This window comes from Zootermopsis nevadensis, unplaced genomic scaffold, assembly GCF_977971745.1.
Source record: "Zootermopsis nevadensis isolate Lab colony 2312 unplaced genomic scaffold, Znev_1.0 Znev_ptg000050l, whole genome shotgun sequence".
NCBI lineage: Eukaryota > Metazoa > Arthropoda > Insecta > Blattodea > Termopsidae > Zootermopsis > Zootermopsis nevadensis.
The window spans coordinates 2248348-2267940 of NW_028259182.1; the positions used below are offsets into that span (position 1 = coordinate 2248348).

General features: G+C 38.5%; 1 protein-coding gene across 2 annotated transcripts; it reads right to left on the reverse strand.

Moving 5' to 3' along the window:
• Nucleotides 1–61: 61 nt before the first annotated feature.
• Nucleotides 62–14669, reverse strand: LOC110839458 (neuropeptide SIFamide). 2 transcript variants are annotated; one of them, XM_022083659.2, is made up of 6 exons: nt 14020–14669; nt 13389–13615; nt 11894–11953; nt 4944–5101; nt 2508–2645; nt 62–1150 (listed from the first exon to the last, which is right to left on the reverse strand). In XM_022083659.2, the coding sequence occupies exons 4-5, from the start codon at nt 5071–5073 to the stop codon at nt 2557–2559; spliced, it is 219 nt and encodes a 72-aa protein (XP_021939351.1). In that variant the 5' UTR covers nt 5074–5101; nt 11894–11953; nt 13389–13615; nt 14020–14669; the 3' UTR covers nt 62–1150; nt 2508–2556. The 2 variants fall into 2 exon arrangements, with proteins under 2 accessions (XP_021939351.1, XP_087217012.1); XM_087360886.1 differs by lacking the exons at nt 11894–11953; nt 13389–13615; nt 14020–14669 and adding an exon at nt 8771–8904.
• Between the last annotated feature and the right edge of the window lie 4924 nt (nt 14670–19593).

The following is a 19593-nucleotide window of genomic DNA, read 5'->3' on the forward strand; positions in this document are numbered from 1 at the left end:
ATAGGTGAACTTCAGGGCGTTAACACAAGTCTAAATAGTCGAATAAACACAGACCCGGGGCTTAATCCTTGATAAGTTGAAGCTTTATTGTTTCAGGCTTAGAACTATTTAGTGAATGAATCTTTCTGTATCAATACTGCATAATATTATTGAAACAGATTGATGACAATTCTGTTTAGAGTAATCATATTTTTCTTGATTATACCTCTGTATTGTGTCCAAAACTTTGCTATATGATTTTGTTTATTGTTTTTCATCGATTTTTATAAATGTTCTACACTACGTTGTTTGGAAATAATTACACGCAGACCAGAATAAAATGATTCTCATCTCATATTCGTTCCCCTTATTTGTCATCCTTGTGATAATGTCTAAGCTATCCTCATTATAATTAGGAAAATGTAGATCAAAATAAATCGACCAATTTATGACTAAATCTGACAAATTCAGAGGGCGCCCAGAGCAGTTTATTGTGACTCTGTACGTCATTAAGGATTTATTGAAATCGTCTTGAAGATGGACTGGTCTAAGTGTAATTATCTACCAGGTAGGTAAAATGTATACAATATATTCTTTATCACATGGATTTAGTCCACTGATACATTAATTGATACATTATTGTTTGCTACACACTTGGACGTGTTCAGAAAGTGATATTTTCTTAAATTGCGTTGATTTTTTTAATTGGTATGTCAGTCTGGTGAGCCAAAGATACATTACGAAATCACAATGTTTTTGTATTGTACTAAATTCTGTTCTGAAATTACAAAGCAATACCAAATTTTGTAACAATGAAAATGCTAACAAATTGTAAAGAGTAGGAACTACAAACGCAGGAAATTGAATGTAACAGCTCGTGTGAGCACATGCCAGCCAAACAAATGCAAAACAGTAGCGTAGTAATACAGATTATGTTCACAGTATTAAAACGAATTCAACATATACTGGAATCCTTGTGCTATGTTTTACTGTGGGGTTGGGTAATTGAGGTCCACGAACGATCCATCCGTGGTGACATTTCTGAACACGTCTGTTGGACCAGAAATGGAATCTGTAGGAACTACTGGAAACAGCTGAACATTGCCATTTTCATTCTGCTTGCTGAATTCAAGATGATAACGGGGCTGTGGCAGCCTGAGGCCTCCGACATCTGCAAAATTCAATTAAATTCGTCAGATTTCACGTTCTCCTGTTGGTGAGTCTGAAGTTGACTGTCTTCTGTGTTGTTGCGCCGTGAAATCTTGCATATGTTTAGCGATGTTTCAGAGGTCCTTGCTGCCTCCATCGTGAGGGTAATCTGCTCAAATTTAAAACGTCGGTAGACATCTACCAGGATACACGGCCCAACAACACAGAAGAGAGCCATTTTTAAATTTAATTTGAAAAAAAAAACATGATTTTCCTGCAAACAAATAATTTATAAAGTAAAATTGCACTGTTGTTAGGTTAATTAAAGGAACGACTATTAAGCTTTTGGCGCAAAATAATTCAGAACGTAAATGGAAATATTTGATGAGATGCTTCCGAGGTCGTATACTTCAAAAGAAAATTTATATTCAGTTCCCATGACCTGGGCAGATATAAATGGTTTTTAAAATTCATTACCCAGCAAGACTTTGATATCCAGTTTTGATTCTTGAGTATTAATTTCATAAAACGTGTTCATTCACCAAATAGTTCTAACGAAAAATAATTATGGTCTCCGTCTCTACCATCTACCAAGATGACGATGTAGACTGCCTTCAGATTTCCATAGTTGCTTAGCTGATAATTCGCTGCTGGCACAGTGATCATTTAACTTCTCGATGATGACTCAAATCACGAATCTAACTTTTCCGGCTTTCCACCGAATATAAACACAAATATTTAAACGTGAGTGTTGGTTCTGATTCCCACATTTCAGACAGCTACAAAACCCACAAGCGGAAACCCCCTTATTTCTAAATTATTCGATAAAATAGCCTATATAAACAGTTAAATCTTTAGGATTTGGGTAATCTTTTTTCAAAACTATAATTCATGTATCAGTCGAAGAGCTTAAAAGCAGGCGGTAGACCTCATAAGACAGACAAGTCTAGAATAATTCCCCAAAACCGTGAGATAATTATGACATGACAGCGAGAATTAGTGTTTACGTTCAGAAATCCTTAAGATATAAAATAACTCTTTTACATTTCTTAATGAAGAGACGTGTTTATGGAACTTTTTGTGCGTAGAAGTGAGAAGAACTGATTTCTCTTCTAAAACCGTGCATAAAATTAAGTTAGTTAATACACTGACTGGTTACGGGGCTGGAAGAAAGCGGTTCGATTCCCGTCAGGGGCAGAACTATTTTTCTCTTAGCCTTCGCATTTAGACCGACTCTAAATCCCACCAAGGCTCCTAACCAATGAATGCGTGGAGCTTATACCTCCATTACACCATACGTCTTCATGACCTTGCGCGAAATGAAGCTGATTTGCCTTACCAGAGCCACCACACGGTAAAAGTTAGCTAGACGTGGTTACCTTGAGTTTCAGCAGGTGGCAGGGTGGTCGGCGGAAGTATGTGGCGCCGTTAGTTGTCCATTTGCGGAAACCACGCGGAACAAGCTTCAGACGCAATTTCGCACATGGCGGACAATGCTTTGCTAGCACCGTCGTAATCTGAAATTAAAAGGCAAATAGAAGCTTGTGACATCTCACAATACGAATTAAATGGAAAACCACAAACAATTGACTTTTTGTAATGATCTTTCACTCGTAAACTCGGGATGTAATTTCTCAGTCGTTGCCAGTCCACAAAATGATGTAATTTGGATACATTTGAGGTTATGATGGCGTTAAGTACGAAGCGACATGTGGTTTGGTAGATGTTTCAGAAGTCCTTGCTGTCTCCCATCGTCGGGGTGGTCCTCGTGATGGGAGGTAGCAAAGGATCTCTGTTGTTACAACCAAGAAGACAGCCATTTTCAAATTTGTTTAAATTTGATAGACATGGAAATAGTTAGGAGTACAGAATTTTTGAAAGTGTGTTTGAATGAGTAAGAGAAGTATTTATCCTAATTTATGGGGAAAATAATAGGTCCTTCGAATTAATAATGACCCACAAAATATCAATGCGAATCATACAGAGTCTCAAAAAATTTTCACGTATAAAACAAATTTATTAAGATCGTGAATTGTTCAAACATCTTCTTTACACATCGATAAACTTAATTGTATTTGTTGCCATTCTGTAGATTTTAATAAATTTAATCTCTAAAAGATAGATGAACAGTTCAATTTCATCGTGAAATGGATTATAGTTGTTCTTAATTATTCGATAAACTGACTAATATACGAGGGTCGCTCATTAAGTAATGCCCCACATTTTTTTTCTCAGCCAATAATGAAGATAGAAAAGTGTACTTTTACATGCTTGAGATTTGATGTTTCCCGCGTTCGTGTACGGAGTTTCAAATGATTCCAACCGATAGCGGAGCTGTAGTGAACTGTTAAAATGGCGTCTGTGAACGACTCTCGTTACAAGCAACGAGCTGTAATTGAATTCCTTGTTGCTGAAAAAGAAACGGTGGTGAACATTCATAAACGTTTGTGTGCTGTGTATGGAAGCTGTGCAGTCGATAGGAGCACCGTTGGTCGCTGGGCTAAGAGAGTTAAAGCTTCAGGAAGTGAAGAAACCGAGCTCCGTGATCTGCCGCGCTCTGGGCGTCCTGCCACAGCCACCACTCCAGACATGTTGAACCGCGCGGATGCCATTATTCGTGAGGATCGGCGCATCACAACTCGACAATTGGCCCAACAGCTTTCAGTCAGCAATGGAAGTGTGATTGCAATTATCCAGGCTCTCGCATATTCGAAGGTGTGCGCAAGATGGGTTCCACGAAGTCTCACAGCAGACCACAGGATTCAAAGGAAAACGATTTCTTCTGAATTGTTGGAGCGTTTTGATGCTGAGGGAGAGGTCTTTCTGTCCCGGATCATTACAGGTGACGAAACCTGGATACACCACTTTGAGCCAGAGACAAAAAGGCAGTCAATGGAGTGGCATCATCCTCAATCACCGAGAAAGAAGAAATTCAAGACAACTCCCTCCGCCGGAAAAGTCATGATGACTGTCTTTTGGGACAGTGATGGGGTCATTCTTGTGGATGTGATGCCAAGAGGTGCGACCATCAATTCAGACGCGTACATCAGGACCCTGAAAACCCTCAAGAAGCGTTTTCGACGAGTTCGGCCTCACAAGCATCCAGCAGAAATTTTGCTCCTGCACGACAATGCACGCCCTCACACAAGTCTGAGAACCCGGGAAGAAATCACCAAATTGGGTTGGACGGTGCTACCCCATCCACCCTACAGTCCAGATTTGGCACCCTCCGACTTCCATCTCTTTGGGCCACTTAAAGATGCTATCCGCGGAACAAGATTTGAAGATGACGAGAGCGTGATTCAAGCAGTGAGGACATGGCTACGTGCACAGGACAAGAGTTGGTACCGGCAAGGCATGCATGCACTTGTTCCACGCTGGCGTAAAACCGTACAAGTTGATGGGGACTATGTGGAAAAATAGTATGTGTAAAGGAAACATTGATTTATATTGTCACTAAATTTGAGCCATCTTGAATAAATATGTTCTGAGGAAAAAAATGTGGGGCATTACTTAATGAGCGACCCTCGTAATTTGTTGTTCCCCTTAGTATTCAATTAGGTCTAAATATAACAATATTTCGTGCAATTTATCCCAAAAAAAAAAATAACACGTAATAAAAATTCCAATTCGCTTATACAATTTTTCAATTCAATTCTGGCATAAAACATTAACCAACTGCAGATATAAAACAGCGAAGAATTAGTTTGGAACTAAATTACTTGCAAATTTTTATCAGAAGTTTCGAGTTCTGTGCTTTGGAATTTCGACAAGACTCACATTATTTGATTCGATTTGAGTTACACATAAATTACCTGTAGGACTTCCCCGTTTACCAAAGATACTGCCATTGAACGGAGGCTTCCTGAAGGCTGCTGTAGCAAATTCAGCCAACAGTAGCACGGCCAGAAGGAGGACACATGTTGCAACAACTCGGTTTTGCATTGTTGTACGAGTGATTAAAATCAGAAGTCTGAAAACACACAAGTGGTGACATCTGTTGTACTACAGTCTAACTTGTAAAATACATAGTAATAGAAAGATCACGTGACCCACAACAAAATATTTATTTATTGTTACAATTGAATATATTTAACTGGAATAATAAACACGTAATATCACTGAGATTATACAAGAGCCAAGGCACGTCATGTCATGTTATAACCTACAACTATTCGTCCGTACCGCAAAGAAAACTCAACACTTCACCAAAAATAAAGATTAGATGGTTAATATTGCTTAAGAAAGTAATCGCTGTTTACACCGAGAATCGTGTAAAGCCTATTAATATCATATGAACAATTGTTTATTGTTTAAGGAGGTTAAGGATAATTACCATTGAGCTTTGATGCGTTAATTAAGGTGATCAAAGAGGATAATGAAAAATGTATACAAAATTATGGTAGACAAATAAGCAGCGGGAAATTATGAAAATGTTACTGAAACATCGGTTCCATAAAATTTGTAGAATGTCTTGACTAGCTAAGCAACTATTAGATTATCAAGAAAGACTGTAGTATAATCATAAACACTATTATTATTATTATTGATACCATAGGAACAGTTTAAGAGCTGTTGAGGTTACAGACAGTGTCCAAAGAATCTGTGTTGAGTAAAGGTCACTTTTGAAGACGTCGAGATTTAAAGGTCATATATATTTTTGACGAAGACAAGGCAACGCATAAGAGAATAAGGAAAGAATGACAGAAGGAAAAACTCTACTCGCCTGTACCTAAAAACACTGGTCACTTTTCGAGTAGTGTTCCAGCTGATAATGGCCTCTCTCGTAAAGTAAACAATCGAGTGCAGAGTAATCGATATTAAAACTGACGAGAATAGTCGAGTCCGTCGCTTAGCAACCCTGCATCTGTTTTCAGTCGTTTCAACTATGCTGAATCTTGTAAAAAGCTGATTTTTGTTTATTGTCGAACGACGTAAACAAATTAATTGCATCTCTATTTAAGATTTGAGGTTTTCACAGCGGTGAGAGTGAAGATTTCTGTCTTCTGGGTTGTTGCGCTGTGTAGTCTGGTAGATGTTAACCAACGTTTCAGAGGTCATACTGCCTCCGTCATCAGAGTATGAAGATTTCTGTCTTCTGGGTTGTTGCGCTGTGTAGACTGGTCGATGTTAACCAACGTTTCAGAGGTCATACTGCCTCCGTCATCAGGGCGATGAGTATGAAGATTTCTGTCTTCTGGGTTGTTGCATTGTGTAGTCTGGTCGATGTTAACCAACGTTTCAGAGGTCATACTGCCTCCGTCATCAGGGCGATGAGTATGAAGATTTCTGTCTTCTGGGTTGTTGCGCTGTGTAGTCTGGTCGATGTTAACCAACGTTTCAGAGGTCATACTGCCTCCGTCATCAGGGCGATGAGTATGAAGATTTCTGTCTTCTGGGTTGTTGCGCTGTGTAGTCTGGTCGATGTTAACCAACGTTTCAGAGGTCATACTGCCTCCGTCATCAGGGCGATGAGTATGAAGATTTCTGTCTTCTGGGTTGTTGCGCTGTGTAGTCTGGTCGATGTTAACCAACGTTTCAGAGGTCATACTGCCTCCGTCATCAGGGCGATGAGTATGAAGATTTCTGTCTTCTGGGTTGTTGCGCTGTGTAGACTGGTCGATGTTAACCAACGTTTCAGAGGTCATACTGCCTCCGTCATCAGGGCGATGAGTATGAAGATTTCCGTCTTCTGGGTTGTTGCGCTGTGTAGTCTGGTCGATGTTAACCAACGTTTTAGAGGTCATACTGCCTCCGTCATCAGGGCGATTCTTAGTATGAAGATCTCTGTCTTCTGGGTTGTTGCGCTGTGTAGTCTGGTCGATGTTAACCAACGTTTCAGAGGTCATACTGCCTCCTTCATCAGGGCGATGAGTATGAAGATTTCTGTCTTCTGGGTTGTTGCGCTGTGTAGTCTGGTCGATGTTAACCAACGTTTTAGAGGTCATACTGCCTCCGTCATCAGGGCGATTCTTAGTATGAAGATTTCTGTCTTCTGGGTTGTTGCGCTGTGTAGTCTGGTCGATGTTAACCAACGTTTTAGAGGTCATACTGCCTCCGTCATCAGGGCGATTCTTAGTATGAAGATCTCTGTCTTCTGGGTTGTTGCGCTGTGTAGTCTGGTCGATGTTAACCAACGTTTCAGAGGTCATACTGCCTCCTTCATCAGGGCGATGAGTATGAAGATTTCTGTCTTCTGGGTTGTTGCGCTGTGTAGTCTGGTCGATGTTAGCCAACGTTTCAGAGGTCATACTGCCTCCGTCATCAGGGCGATTCTTAGTATGAAGATCTCTGTCTTCTGGGTTGTTGCGCTGTGTAGTCTGGTCGATGTTAACCAACGTTTCAGAGGTCATACTGCCTCCGTCATCAGGGCGATTCTTAGTATGAAGATTTCTGTCTTCTGGGTTGTTGCGCTGTGTAGTCTGGTCGATGTTAACCAACGTTTTAGAGGTCATACTGCCTCCGTCATCAGGGCGATTCTTAGTATGAAGATCTCTGTCTTCTGGGTTGTTGCGCTGTGTAGTCTGGTCGATGTTAACCAACGTTTCAGAGGTCATACTGCCTCCTTCATCAGGGCGATGAGTATGAAGATTTCTGTCTTCTGGGTTGTTGCGCTGTGTAGTCTGGTCGATGTTAGCCAACGTTTCAGAGGTCATACTGCCTCCGTCATCAGGGCGATGAATATTATCGCCCTGATGACGGAGGCAGTATATATGAAGTGAAATGTAATATTTGAAGCCTGATGGTGCGAAGGTGTGTAAAAATATTTGAAACTGTTCTTTTAGCTCTGTCCAAACCTTGTCATAAACCTGAAAACTTCGACCATATAACCAATATGGACTTGAGATTTTATCCCAAATTTAGGAGATTTGAATAAATTTAGACGATGGACGAAGTTTTAAACAATATTATTTTAATTTGTTAAGAGTTACTTGAAGAATGTCTCATTTAAAATAAAACGCTGATTACAACAGCACTCGGATGATTAGTAACATCATTATAACAAGAGCAACGAATTTTTTAATTGTTTGTTACGAGGAACAGCTTTGCAGCAGATGCTAAAAATATTCACCACCTACTCGAGGACAAAGAAACATCCGAAATTTTGTTACCGGTAGGTGTATTGCTGGAACATGGCAGACTTCTTACAGACGTATTGTCAGAACGGAATGGTACGTCCTCAGAAGAAGAAGAAGAAGAAGAAGAATAAGAAGGCTTATACCATTTACAGAGGGTTGCTTTGTAGTTCAGTAGAAGTTTACCAACGAGGTCCTTTTTACTTCCATTAGCAGGACGACGACAGAGATACACCTAATGGTGGGGGCAGCAAGGACCTCTTCAAAGTCTGTAATCTTCCACCATGCCACACGGTGCAAAAACCAAGAAGACAGCCATCTTAAAATAATTTCTGCTGTTTAAATTCCACGTACTTCAGCATAATTTCAAGAGAAGGCGCGATAGATTTCTCTCATTGAATTTCTCAGACCCGAAAACCCGTTTACTCTAAGCTACGTATGACGTGAGTGCACACAGAAAATCTCTGTCTTCATACAACAGCATAAAAGAATGATAACTAAAGAATGAATAATAGAAAACTGGAGGGCTGAAACGATACAATATCGAATATCGCCTTGCCACTTACCTTGTATCAACAACACTTGATGTTCCGGTTACTGAAGACACACCAAGACTGACATGCAACGCAGTGCTGGGGCAGTGGTTTATATACCGAGATGGGCACGACGGCTGTCGGCAAATAAGGGGGACGGGACAGGGGGGTTGCAAATTTCGTTCTTGTATGTCAACTAAGCTTTCAGCGTTGGTATTGGGGGGGGGGGGGAGGGCACGAGGAGGAAAGGTGGAACCCTGAGGGGGTGGAAAATGCTAATGAAAGTATCGCGGTATTGGGAGAATCCTGTCCGAAGCGTCGCGTCCGATGCTGATTCAATTACCGAAGTCCATTTTCTGCTTGTCCCCCATGCATCCCACCCCCAGCGCGCACTTCCCCCCGAAAGGTGCACTCGGCTACAAACACTATAGACCGGCAAGAACAATACACGGTGACATGATAGGGATCGGACAGGAAAAGGTTGGCATGGAGGTAATGCTATGGACGTGTGTTCAGGACAAACCCACTTTGAACCTCGGTCGGGTTAATAACTATCTAGATCAGTGGTATTCAACCTTTTTTGTTCGCGTACCCCCAGATATAATTTTTCTTCAACTTTGTACCCCCCAAAGTTGTTGGTGTATAATTCAAGTTATACATAGTATATAATCTACATCTAAAATAAATTAAATAAATTACATTACTGATTATTCAGTGTTTATCATAAAATAATGTATATATTAAATTTCACGTAACCCATAATATGTTTTCGCGTACCCCAGGTTGAATACCACTGCTCTAGATGAGGATTTTCTTAGATTTCCTCAGTCTCTCCAGCCGAAAGCAAGGATTCTCCCTAAAAAGAAAATGTCTTTACACATTCGCCAAATCACATATAAGACTACATATCCTCTGCAGTTGGAACAGCGTCGTAAAATGCTCTAAGCAAGAATGGAATAAGTGAAGCTACAGTAGTCGGGGCGATTTTGTGCGTTCGAAGTCCATCATAATTCAAAAATAAGAGGTCAGAGTGGTAGGAGACAAGGAAGCCTATAATGTCCATACTACAAAAATTATTTTCCCGCGACAGTACGTTGTAGCTCGATGTCTCAGTTCCTGTGTCAGGAATGTTTTTGGTTTACGTAGTACATGCCTGTAAGCCAGTGACGCAGACGAAACGCGAAGTTTGGTTCCGAATACTGCACCTATTAAACGATTACCAAACAGTTCTATTTATGACCTGGCCTCAGACGGGTCCCTATTCATAATTCATTCATTGAATCTTGATCCATTAGACTAGGCATTTGGATTCGTCACAACGCTTCTGTCCACACAAGCCGATGTAGAAGAACGCAGACGTACATCCATGCACCAAACAAGGCTCGTACCCGCGACCCCAGCGTTTGAGTCTTCCAAGACCAAATGCGAATTAGTTTGATACAATCTGTACACAGAGTCTGCATAAATAAATTGGTTTTGTGCATTTGGCATTAAGTCACTACTGTAATGCCCAGTATTAGATGAATGTTGACTTTATTACGAACTTTATTACTTTTATTAAGAGTAGGGCTGTCTCTTGATGAATATCGATCAAGAATAAATCTGTATACGTTCTGTGGTTAATGACTCATATGTTGAAGTTGTTAATATCATTACAGAAAGATTTTGAGACGAATAAAATCAGTCCCACGCATAAAAACATTTTTGATATCTGTTTTTGCCAATCCGCTTACAAAAGCCCACCATTCATTTGCATAAACCCTCTATAATTGCAACTGTTTCTTTAATAAACCACCATTATTCGGTAATAACACCATCGTTTATAGATCCGCTATCATAAGAACACTTATGCTGGACATTGCCCACTACCCGACGTTTCGAGAGGTAGATGTACTCCAGTCTTCAAATGTTTGGCTGTCATGATTGCATTTAAATGGTCCCGGGATAATTCCTGGCCGATGTCATTAATTGTAATAAACTGTGTATCATGCCAAGCAATTACCTTAAGGCGAGGAGTTCAGTCAACTCCCGAAACGTCGTGTGAGTAAAATATATCTCATGCAATGGGCATTGTCCGATACAACGTTCCTCAAATGAGGCAGTCTTCAGAGAATCAATTGTCTGAAACCGCGATGGACCTCAAATTTCACAGCGGAAAAAGGCCTAGCAGATTGCCTACACGCAGGAAACAGAAACAGAGGGCTGTTTTATTCCGGAACAGACTATTCCGCGGTGCGGTGGGGAATGAGGGATGAGGTCACCTGTGCATTGTGTATAAAAAGTTTTAACAGAATTAGAGTTCCAGCAAAACCCAAGCAAGTAATAATATTGACAATGCCGTACTGGACCCCACACTAATTGACACAAATTGGAACGGAATGACTACAAAAAGTACGTCAAAGTGGGGCAAAAATCTTGTTATACATCGAGAATCTAGTGCCAGGCTCTTTGCAGCTTCGTAGGCAAGGCGTTTTGTCTCCTGAAAAAAATTTACTTTTAACGTTTCAGAAATTGGACATGATTTTGCTAAGAAGAATGAACGCGTATTATACGTCCTTTAATCCACTTTTCTTATATCTCGAACCATTTAAATTTACCAGTATCTCAGATTATATATCGACAAATTATAGCGTGGTTAATAAATAATTAATTTTAAATAATTAATTTTAAATAATATGGAAGAACGAGGACATAGCCTAATTTAAGTTAGGCCTGCTATATCCGCATTCAGCTGAAATGACTGAGGAAAATCATGACAATCTTCAATTAAGGTATCCGGTTTGTAGGCCGAGATTTGATGTTTTTGAGTTTCTGCTGTCAAAGCGCCAATCTCGATTATTTGTCATCTGTGCTGGGATTACAAATACTAATGAAAACCCTAACAGCGAACTCTAATAAAATGTGTATGCATTATAAACAAATATTTGCCACCAAGAATCAGTGATGGATTAATAGGAGACAAAATTGATTATAATTTACCCGGAATGTAAATAGCATTCAAACACGAACACCATATAGCCTACAACGTTCAGATTTATTACTACGCACTGAAGCATTTGAAAGAAAGGTAAATTACGTAAAATAAATTTACCGTGTCGACACATTTTGACAGCAGAAACACAAAACAAATCGATTGTAATTGAATAACGTACTTACACTGAATGTTGCTTTTCGATGACGACGTCATTTGCACTTCAGAGCCACCGAGGGCAGCACCTACCAAAATATCGAAAAACAAATCGATGTTCAAAATCGAGTGGAACCTCACGACACGCGACCACAGAGCAAAGTCTCTAATAAGTGATCAATCACAACTTGATGTGCGAAATGTGTATGATAATTGGTAATAAATATAATGTCATTTGGTATCAATAGCATTTAAACCTAAAATACAGTATGTTATTGCCAATAAATCTGTTCTTTAATTTTGATAATCCGTTCTTCGCCACAGTGACACAGATAACATTAGTCAGCAATGTTTCGATAACATGGATGAAAATATGTGTTTAATATTGAATTTTTACGCAAAATTCAAATATGGCCTTGAAAATTTTCCATCACAAACCATTTTCATGTTATTTTGTATTAACGTCTACCAAATGAGTGAATTTCTTGATTCCATAGAAATATTTTTTTGCAGGTTGGCTACACTGGCAGTCTCCCATAACCTCACTTAAAGTAAGAGTTTTGGCGTTTAAGTACATGCCATTGTAATGACATTAATGGCCTTATGAAAGAAATAGGAGTTATTTATGATCCAAAAAAAGGCGACTATTTATAGATTCGTCAAAGTTTTAAGTGATTTTAAAGTCATAGCGTTGTACCTCGGTCTCCAAAGGGGATTCACTAAATACTGCTGTTTCCCCTGTATGTGGGACAGTAGAACAACAGAGAGACGCTATGAAATGAAAGACCGGAAAAGTAGAAATGAATTAATTCCAGGAAGAAATAATATCAAGTTCAAGCCTCTGGTTGACCCACAAAATGTTCTCTTACCACTTCATATTAAACTAGGACTTATCAAAATTTTTGTCAAAGAATGGACAAGGAAGGAGGTTTCAGATATCCGAGGGAAATTTTTCCGAATCTTAGTGATGCCAAGTTGAAAGAAGGAATATTTGTCAGGCTTCAGATCAGAAAAGTGCTGGACGATGGAAATTTTGAAGCCAGACTTTCTGCTAAAGAACTCGCAGTGTGTAACAACTGACCCCCACAGTATTCCATTTTGATTTAGCGGTCAAAGCAGAGTCAATATTCGACTGAAGTGAAGAACGAAGTACACGCATTGCTCTTAATATAGGGAGCTTTAGGTAAGGAAATTTTAAAGAACTTGCCTTTATCACAGGGTCATGGAAGTGAGTTCAAAGTCAGAAAATGTTTTTTACTTTTTAATGGTAAAAACACTTAAATCAACCTAGCTCACGTAATACACAAGCTACAAATACCATACAACCTACTTTAAATTTTCTTGTTAGGAATCTGAAGTAAGTTGTTCATAATGTCTACATCTTTATGCAGCAATATAAAATTACGACTGACAAAATTCTGAGTTGGATCCGATTACAAGCAGGCAAATGATCGGAAGTATCAAAATAGTTCGATGAGACTTTACGTTCTTACGGCGACTTCGGAACGTTGCACAGGAACTGACCTAAATGTCAAGCGTGCTTGCTGCCTCCATCATCAGGACGATATATTTTTGAAAATACCAGAAAATGACGTACGACGTCCGTACACCAATGGCCCACGTAGATAGGAAGTGAACACCATAGAAAGCAGTGTATTGTCTGCAGTACTCGATGGGTGCCTGCTATTGGTTTATTCAGCGATGCTGTACCAACTACACTGGTTACACTCCTCCGCAACTTAATTCCAGACCTGAAATATGCAACACTGATTATAATCTCCACTTGATGGGACACTTCAAAAGAAAATTATGTATTGGAGTACACGAAAGGAGGCATTATTTGGCAAATGTGGAAACAAAATTGGAAGGTCGTGTCTCCTTATTTAACATTAAAAAACATTTAAATTGCATTCGTTATTTCGGATCTACGTTAAATTTGTCTGGCGAATAAAATCCCTTTGTACCGAACCTCGTATAAGAAATATTTTCCAAGTTCAGTCCTTAAATAAATACTCCATAACATGAAGCTCAAATCAAACATGGCTGAATTTATCACAACATCCTTATCACAAAAGACGTTTGTGGGTTTCAAAACGGGATTTAAAGTATTGTAAAATAAACCAATTAGAATATACAAAACTCGATCGAAAATTACCATTTCAAGGAAGACTGCTCCGAGGATTTAAAGCCCTCATCTTTGAAAGCAGCATTTTTATCACCTGGAATACTCCAACCTAAACAACACTAAAAAAGGACGTAATCGACAACAGCATCGGAAAAGAGATGTATAAATAATAATTTTAAATGGAAAATTTTTAATGGAGTGTGCCGTCATTTTGACCTTGTTTCGCCAAAGAAAGATGCATTTATGGGCAAACACCATGCAGCTTCTGCAGTTACGACTTCGGAATTAATAAATTACCACAGTAACAGCACAGCAAATTATAGAAAACTATAACAAGAAAGAAGGTATCTAAGAGTGACGCAGTTGGAGGAAATTAGATTTACTCACTTCAAAGACAATATTACGTCGTAACAAGGAATAATTAACAAGTTAAATGTTTAAAATGAAGGCTGCTTCATACCTAACTAAAAAAAAGAGAGGGCTTATTATGATTTTTGAAAAAATATGTCCTCCTGATTATAAAATTGTCTTGAAGAATATTAATTATGTAGACAGACTAAAAATAAAAAAGTATGAGTTCGAAATTTAAAACACCAATAATATTATTGATATATAGCGATATATAATTGTACTGTTGTGCATCTTTCCTTGTTACACCCCCTCGGCACGATGAGCCACAAGGTCAATGAGGGGGGCCTGAAAAATAAATAAAATCAAAATTAATAAATGTGAAAGACAAACAATAGCTGACGAAAAGAATCTTGGAAAAGTGAAAACTCCGCCACATTTTTCACTCCTTTCTTCACGTCGCGACACATGAAATGACTTTTCTTACTTTCCATTTCGATTAGACAAGCTGATTTATTCTGCCTGAAACAATTCAATCAAAACATTAGAATACCTTACACTTTTTGTTAGGTGTTTGAGGACGTGGTTCCAAATAAATGCTGCAGAATAGGAGACATTGTTTCTCCAAGTTCTTTAATAATTTAATAGTCCTCATTTTCTAATACAGGCTGCAACTGATCCATATACCTAACAAATGGTTACCCCCCGCCCCTTTACGTAGCCTAAAATTCTTAAGTGAGATTGGGAAAACAGTGGAAGAGTTGCAGCTTGCCAGTACCAAAGAAACAGGAAACATCCAAAGATTCGAAAGTCTTCAGAGGTGAGAGCCTCTTCGCTGAAACAAAGTTCGACGAAGTCTATCTGAAACAATTCAATCAAAATTGTTAGAGAATACGACTTGAAAGCAGATTTTCTGCGTTTTCAGTAGTTTTTGTCTGACCTCATAATAGAAATAAATTTGCAGTTTATCTACAAATTCTTACCGAAATCTATTCGCACGGTCAATTAAAGAACCCATTGCGTATTGGCATTGTTGGTTCTCGTAGTGTTCCGTAACATGAGCAGCTGTTTCTTATCACGTTCTGTGGAAAAGTGTTACCCCCCACCCCAAAAAAAACCTAACACGAACGAAAAGACAAACGACTGCAACATGTTAGGTCCACTCCGGTCACCTCCTCCGGCTGCCAACACAAACCGGTCGAGTTCCACATCCCAGGGCAGTCAGTGTTTTGGTGTTTGTGAGTCTATTTACAATGGATCGCCTATTAATTAGTGTAATTATGTATGGGATGCTTCACTCTGTCAACTAAGGGAAGAATCGAGTGCACGCACCATTTTTATGTAGACACGTCTCTGTTTTGTATAAAAAAAACTAATTAATTTACTTGTGAAAGTAAGCAGATTTTAATAAGAGATGATTTTCGAAAAGTTAAAAACATTATGAATACGTTTTCCTCTCGACATTTCAGTTACGATGGAAACGCATCTACCTTAAGCTAAGGTTACTAGGTAGGTTAGAGTCTTACGTCACTCCATCACCTGAAAACAAGTAACGAGTATCGACGTCTGAACTCTAGTCCCTGGTGCATGCTAAACAATTCTGTGCAGAAGAGGCCACAGCTTACACATTCTGCCAGCCTCGAAATTGTAGAGGCTATTTACATAATTACATTCACGATGATTCTACCTTCTGAACGAAGCGCTTATCCGATTTATTATTAAGTTGTTTCAACTTAATATTATACCAAATGCGAACATGAATATTTAACAATTTAAAGCCGATATATAGCGCAAATTTAGCTGTGAGAATCCGCTCAAATAACGACTGAGTTCTGTATGAAAACGTAGCCTGAATCAACAACAAAATGACTAAAATCTTCTCGAATAATTTGATGTGTCTCTGCGTGACCTCTCCGTGTGTGTTGTTACCCTCGGACATTGGCTGAACCACGGGTGTTAAGCTTTCTGCAGCCTGTGGACACACTACTCTACCAATGCGGCCCAGTACATTGGCACGTCACTATATCTAAATACATCTAACAACCTAACATTTCGTGTACCTAACGCTGTTTGGAGGGGAACAATGACACAAGAAACATTTCCTTAATTATGTAGTGATGTCTCTTTAAATACAGGCTGCCCGCTTAACGCTTACATACTACAAAACCCTACGACTCTAAGACAGAAGCAGTTTGTGAATTTCTAAATGATTCAGCCAACGACCCTTACTGAGCGGTAAGCAACGGGGAGACTGAAATAACCACTTAACTTTTGTCCGTGACGTTGAGTCCAGTTTGGTCCAGTCGCTCAGCAGCGGATGATTTGCAGTTACTGAAGCTTGTAGTTTTGTTGAAGCTGATGAAGGGGGGGTATTGATGCACATGGGGGCACTGACTAAAGCTGATTTACACTTCACACACATTTAGCATATTTGCTACAGACCATATATATGGAGTAGAAACTCCATTCGAAGCATTATGAGCTTGAAGCACTTTCGGAATCGATGCACTGAATTTACTATTAACACACTCATTGTCTCTATATTTCATACTCTGAACTGATCACTTAACTTCGATGTGTATGATAAAAATTTAAAAGGCAAAGAATAGATTTCTTTCAAAAACTACTTTTCAATCATTACATTGCCTCGACAGTGAAAACATTTCCGCTCTGAACACGTTTTTAATGAAACAATTTTCGTAACCTAGCTAAGTTTTATAACTCGCGATGTAAGAAATTTTATTTCGGTACGATTAACGAATTATCGACTGGTTCACAAAGTTCCAATACAATTCATAAATCTAACACGGAATTCAAACTTTTCTCGCCAAATTTTCTTACGCATCTATGAAACATTTTAAAGCACTAGATTTATGATTTTTTGATTATCAAATAAGCACTTTTTTGAAACGTTTTGCACTAATTAAACCAATCTCGAATAACGTGAAAGCTACATGTTCTAATATATATAAAAGTCTTACTTTGTCATTGGTCGTTTGAGTACGGCGTGTTTTCTGTCTGAAATCAATATTATCAATTTCGATTGAATCTTATAGAAGTACCGTTTTTATTCAGCGTAAATTACTGACATACTATCGACCAGCAATGCCCTAGTCCATATGCTTAATCTAATATTAAGGAATACCGAACTTTCGGCAAGATTTTTAAAATGTGGATTATGTTCAGACCTGGTTGTAAAGAAAACTTAACTCTCGTATATACGCGAGGTTTAAAAATGACTGCATACTCGGGACACGTCACATGTTATTTGAAACGAATGATATTTAAAATTCAGCGAAAATTTTGTAACGAATATTTCTCAATAAAATCGCCATTTCGTATTTTTGAAATTTTTGTGAAGTTGTTTCAGGCCGTAAGGCAGTTTCTTGTAAACGGTATTACCAAGTAAAATTCTGGTTAACAGTCCAGCAGTTAGTAAACTGCATTCCCATATATCAACTTCTTTTGACTGAAATTATAACTAATTACAACTAATTTGGTTTTCCTTTGAAAGTTACCCGAATATATCAATAAACTTATAACTCCGTATATAAATTATATAATTAACTATGGTTTAAAATATAGCACTTTTCGGAACCAAATCTTTTGTCTTTGTTATAAGAAATATGAATATCTCTTCATTAGCCCTTCGTTCATGAAGGTAGAACGAACGAATGCATTGAGTGGGGATGTATAACACTCTACTCAGAACTTTGTTCCACTAATTTGTTTGTTTTTCCTTTATGCCCCAAAAAGTATGAATTTGGAATATAAGAGCAATTGTGGCTATTGCTTGTACTGTGTACCACATCTGAGTAGTTTTTGCCGGCCATGCATTGTGTAAAGGAAATTGTGTCCCATTCCGAAATTCATGTAAGTAAACAACCATTCAACTGTCCATTCATTCCCATTTCACCCATTCATATTTACACAAACACACAATAAGGAAAACCTAAAAAGAAGGTGTTAGTATATAAAATGTTAGTACCCAAACCTTGTGTCACCCTATAGATAAAGAACACAGTACAAACAAATAGCCAATTTGAAGATATCCGTCTTCTGGGTTATTGCGCTGTGTAGTCTGGTCGATGTTAACCAACGTTTCAGAGGTCATACTGCCTCCGTCATCACGGCGAAGCCAATTTGTTTTTCAATTAATTAATTTCCGTATATTTCTTGCAACAAATTTAAAGCAAGAGAGATTAATTACGTATGGCAAACACGACAAATTCCTGGTTTCAAAGTGTAGAATACATTTGCTCTGACTAAAGCAATATTTAATTTAATAATCTCTGCAGTTTTTGTGAAGCTGAGAGTAGCGCAGAACACATTTATAAACTGCACGGTTCATTCGGTGTGCCTTCAGTCACCGAATTCCATTCTGAGTCAATTTAGTTCATTCCGACACCCCATTGCCCTACTTATTTTGGCAAATTTAAAATTTACCCTCACATGCAGAGGTTGGAAATCAAACTCAAATTTTTGTTCAAGAATTTCATCACATTCTTTGTACCCGTTGTCCAAATTCAATATGCGTTGAAATATTACATTTAAATCCTTGGTCTATCGTCCTTACATTTATTATACATTTTAAAGACTGTTCAATGTAGAAGGCTTGTCCAAAATTTACCCAATTTCTTTAAAAATGTACGAGCCCCATTTTAGAGTCTAATTTAGCAACTACTACATAGGCACGCATTCTGCTTGGCTCTGTTCGGACTTTTTGAAGGAAACGTCAAATACTCCTTACAAAAGGCACGTTATTAAATACTTCAGATTTAGAGGCGAAATATCGTGGTTGTTAAAATACAAACTAGCCATTTATGTTTTCTGTTACAAAACGTATCACCAGTAATTTTTACCTTTTAAAATATAAAGGAATTCAAATTTTTGTGGTGAACAACGTTAGCGTTACTTTGTTTCGGGTTATAATTTAAACGGGATCAGCCCACACGAATTAGCTACATTTATTTTTTCTAATAAACCTACTTAAATCTGTAAAGTTGTCGCTCAAGGTTCTGGATTTTTGATGCAATAAAACTGCATTTTTTAGCCGACGTGTCCCGGAAGCTTTTCGTTCTGCGTAGAAGCTTCTGGTTTCCAACCCAGTTCTGTCAAATGTCAATAGTATACGTTTTACGAATGAGTTCTATGGAGGTATTTGACGAAATGTTTGTCTCTAGTGCAGTCTCAACCTCAGCGTAGTATATCGAATCATTTCCTACTGAAATTATAATTTGACTGTAAATCTTATGA

What these genes read in the sequence shown, in the direction of transcription:
- LOC110839458 (XM_022083659.2), bottom strand. Translation starts at nt 5,073, where the DNA reads ATGCAAAACCGAGTTGTTGCAACATGTGTCCTCCTTCTGGCCGTGCTA. An exon ending in TAAACGGGGAAGTCCTACAG is followed by an intron (nt 2,646 to 4,943) that starts GTAATTTATGTG and finishes TTTTAATTTCAG; the next exon opens with ATTACGACGGTGCTAGCAAA.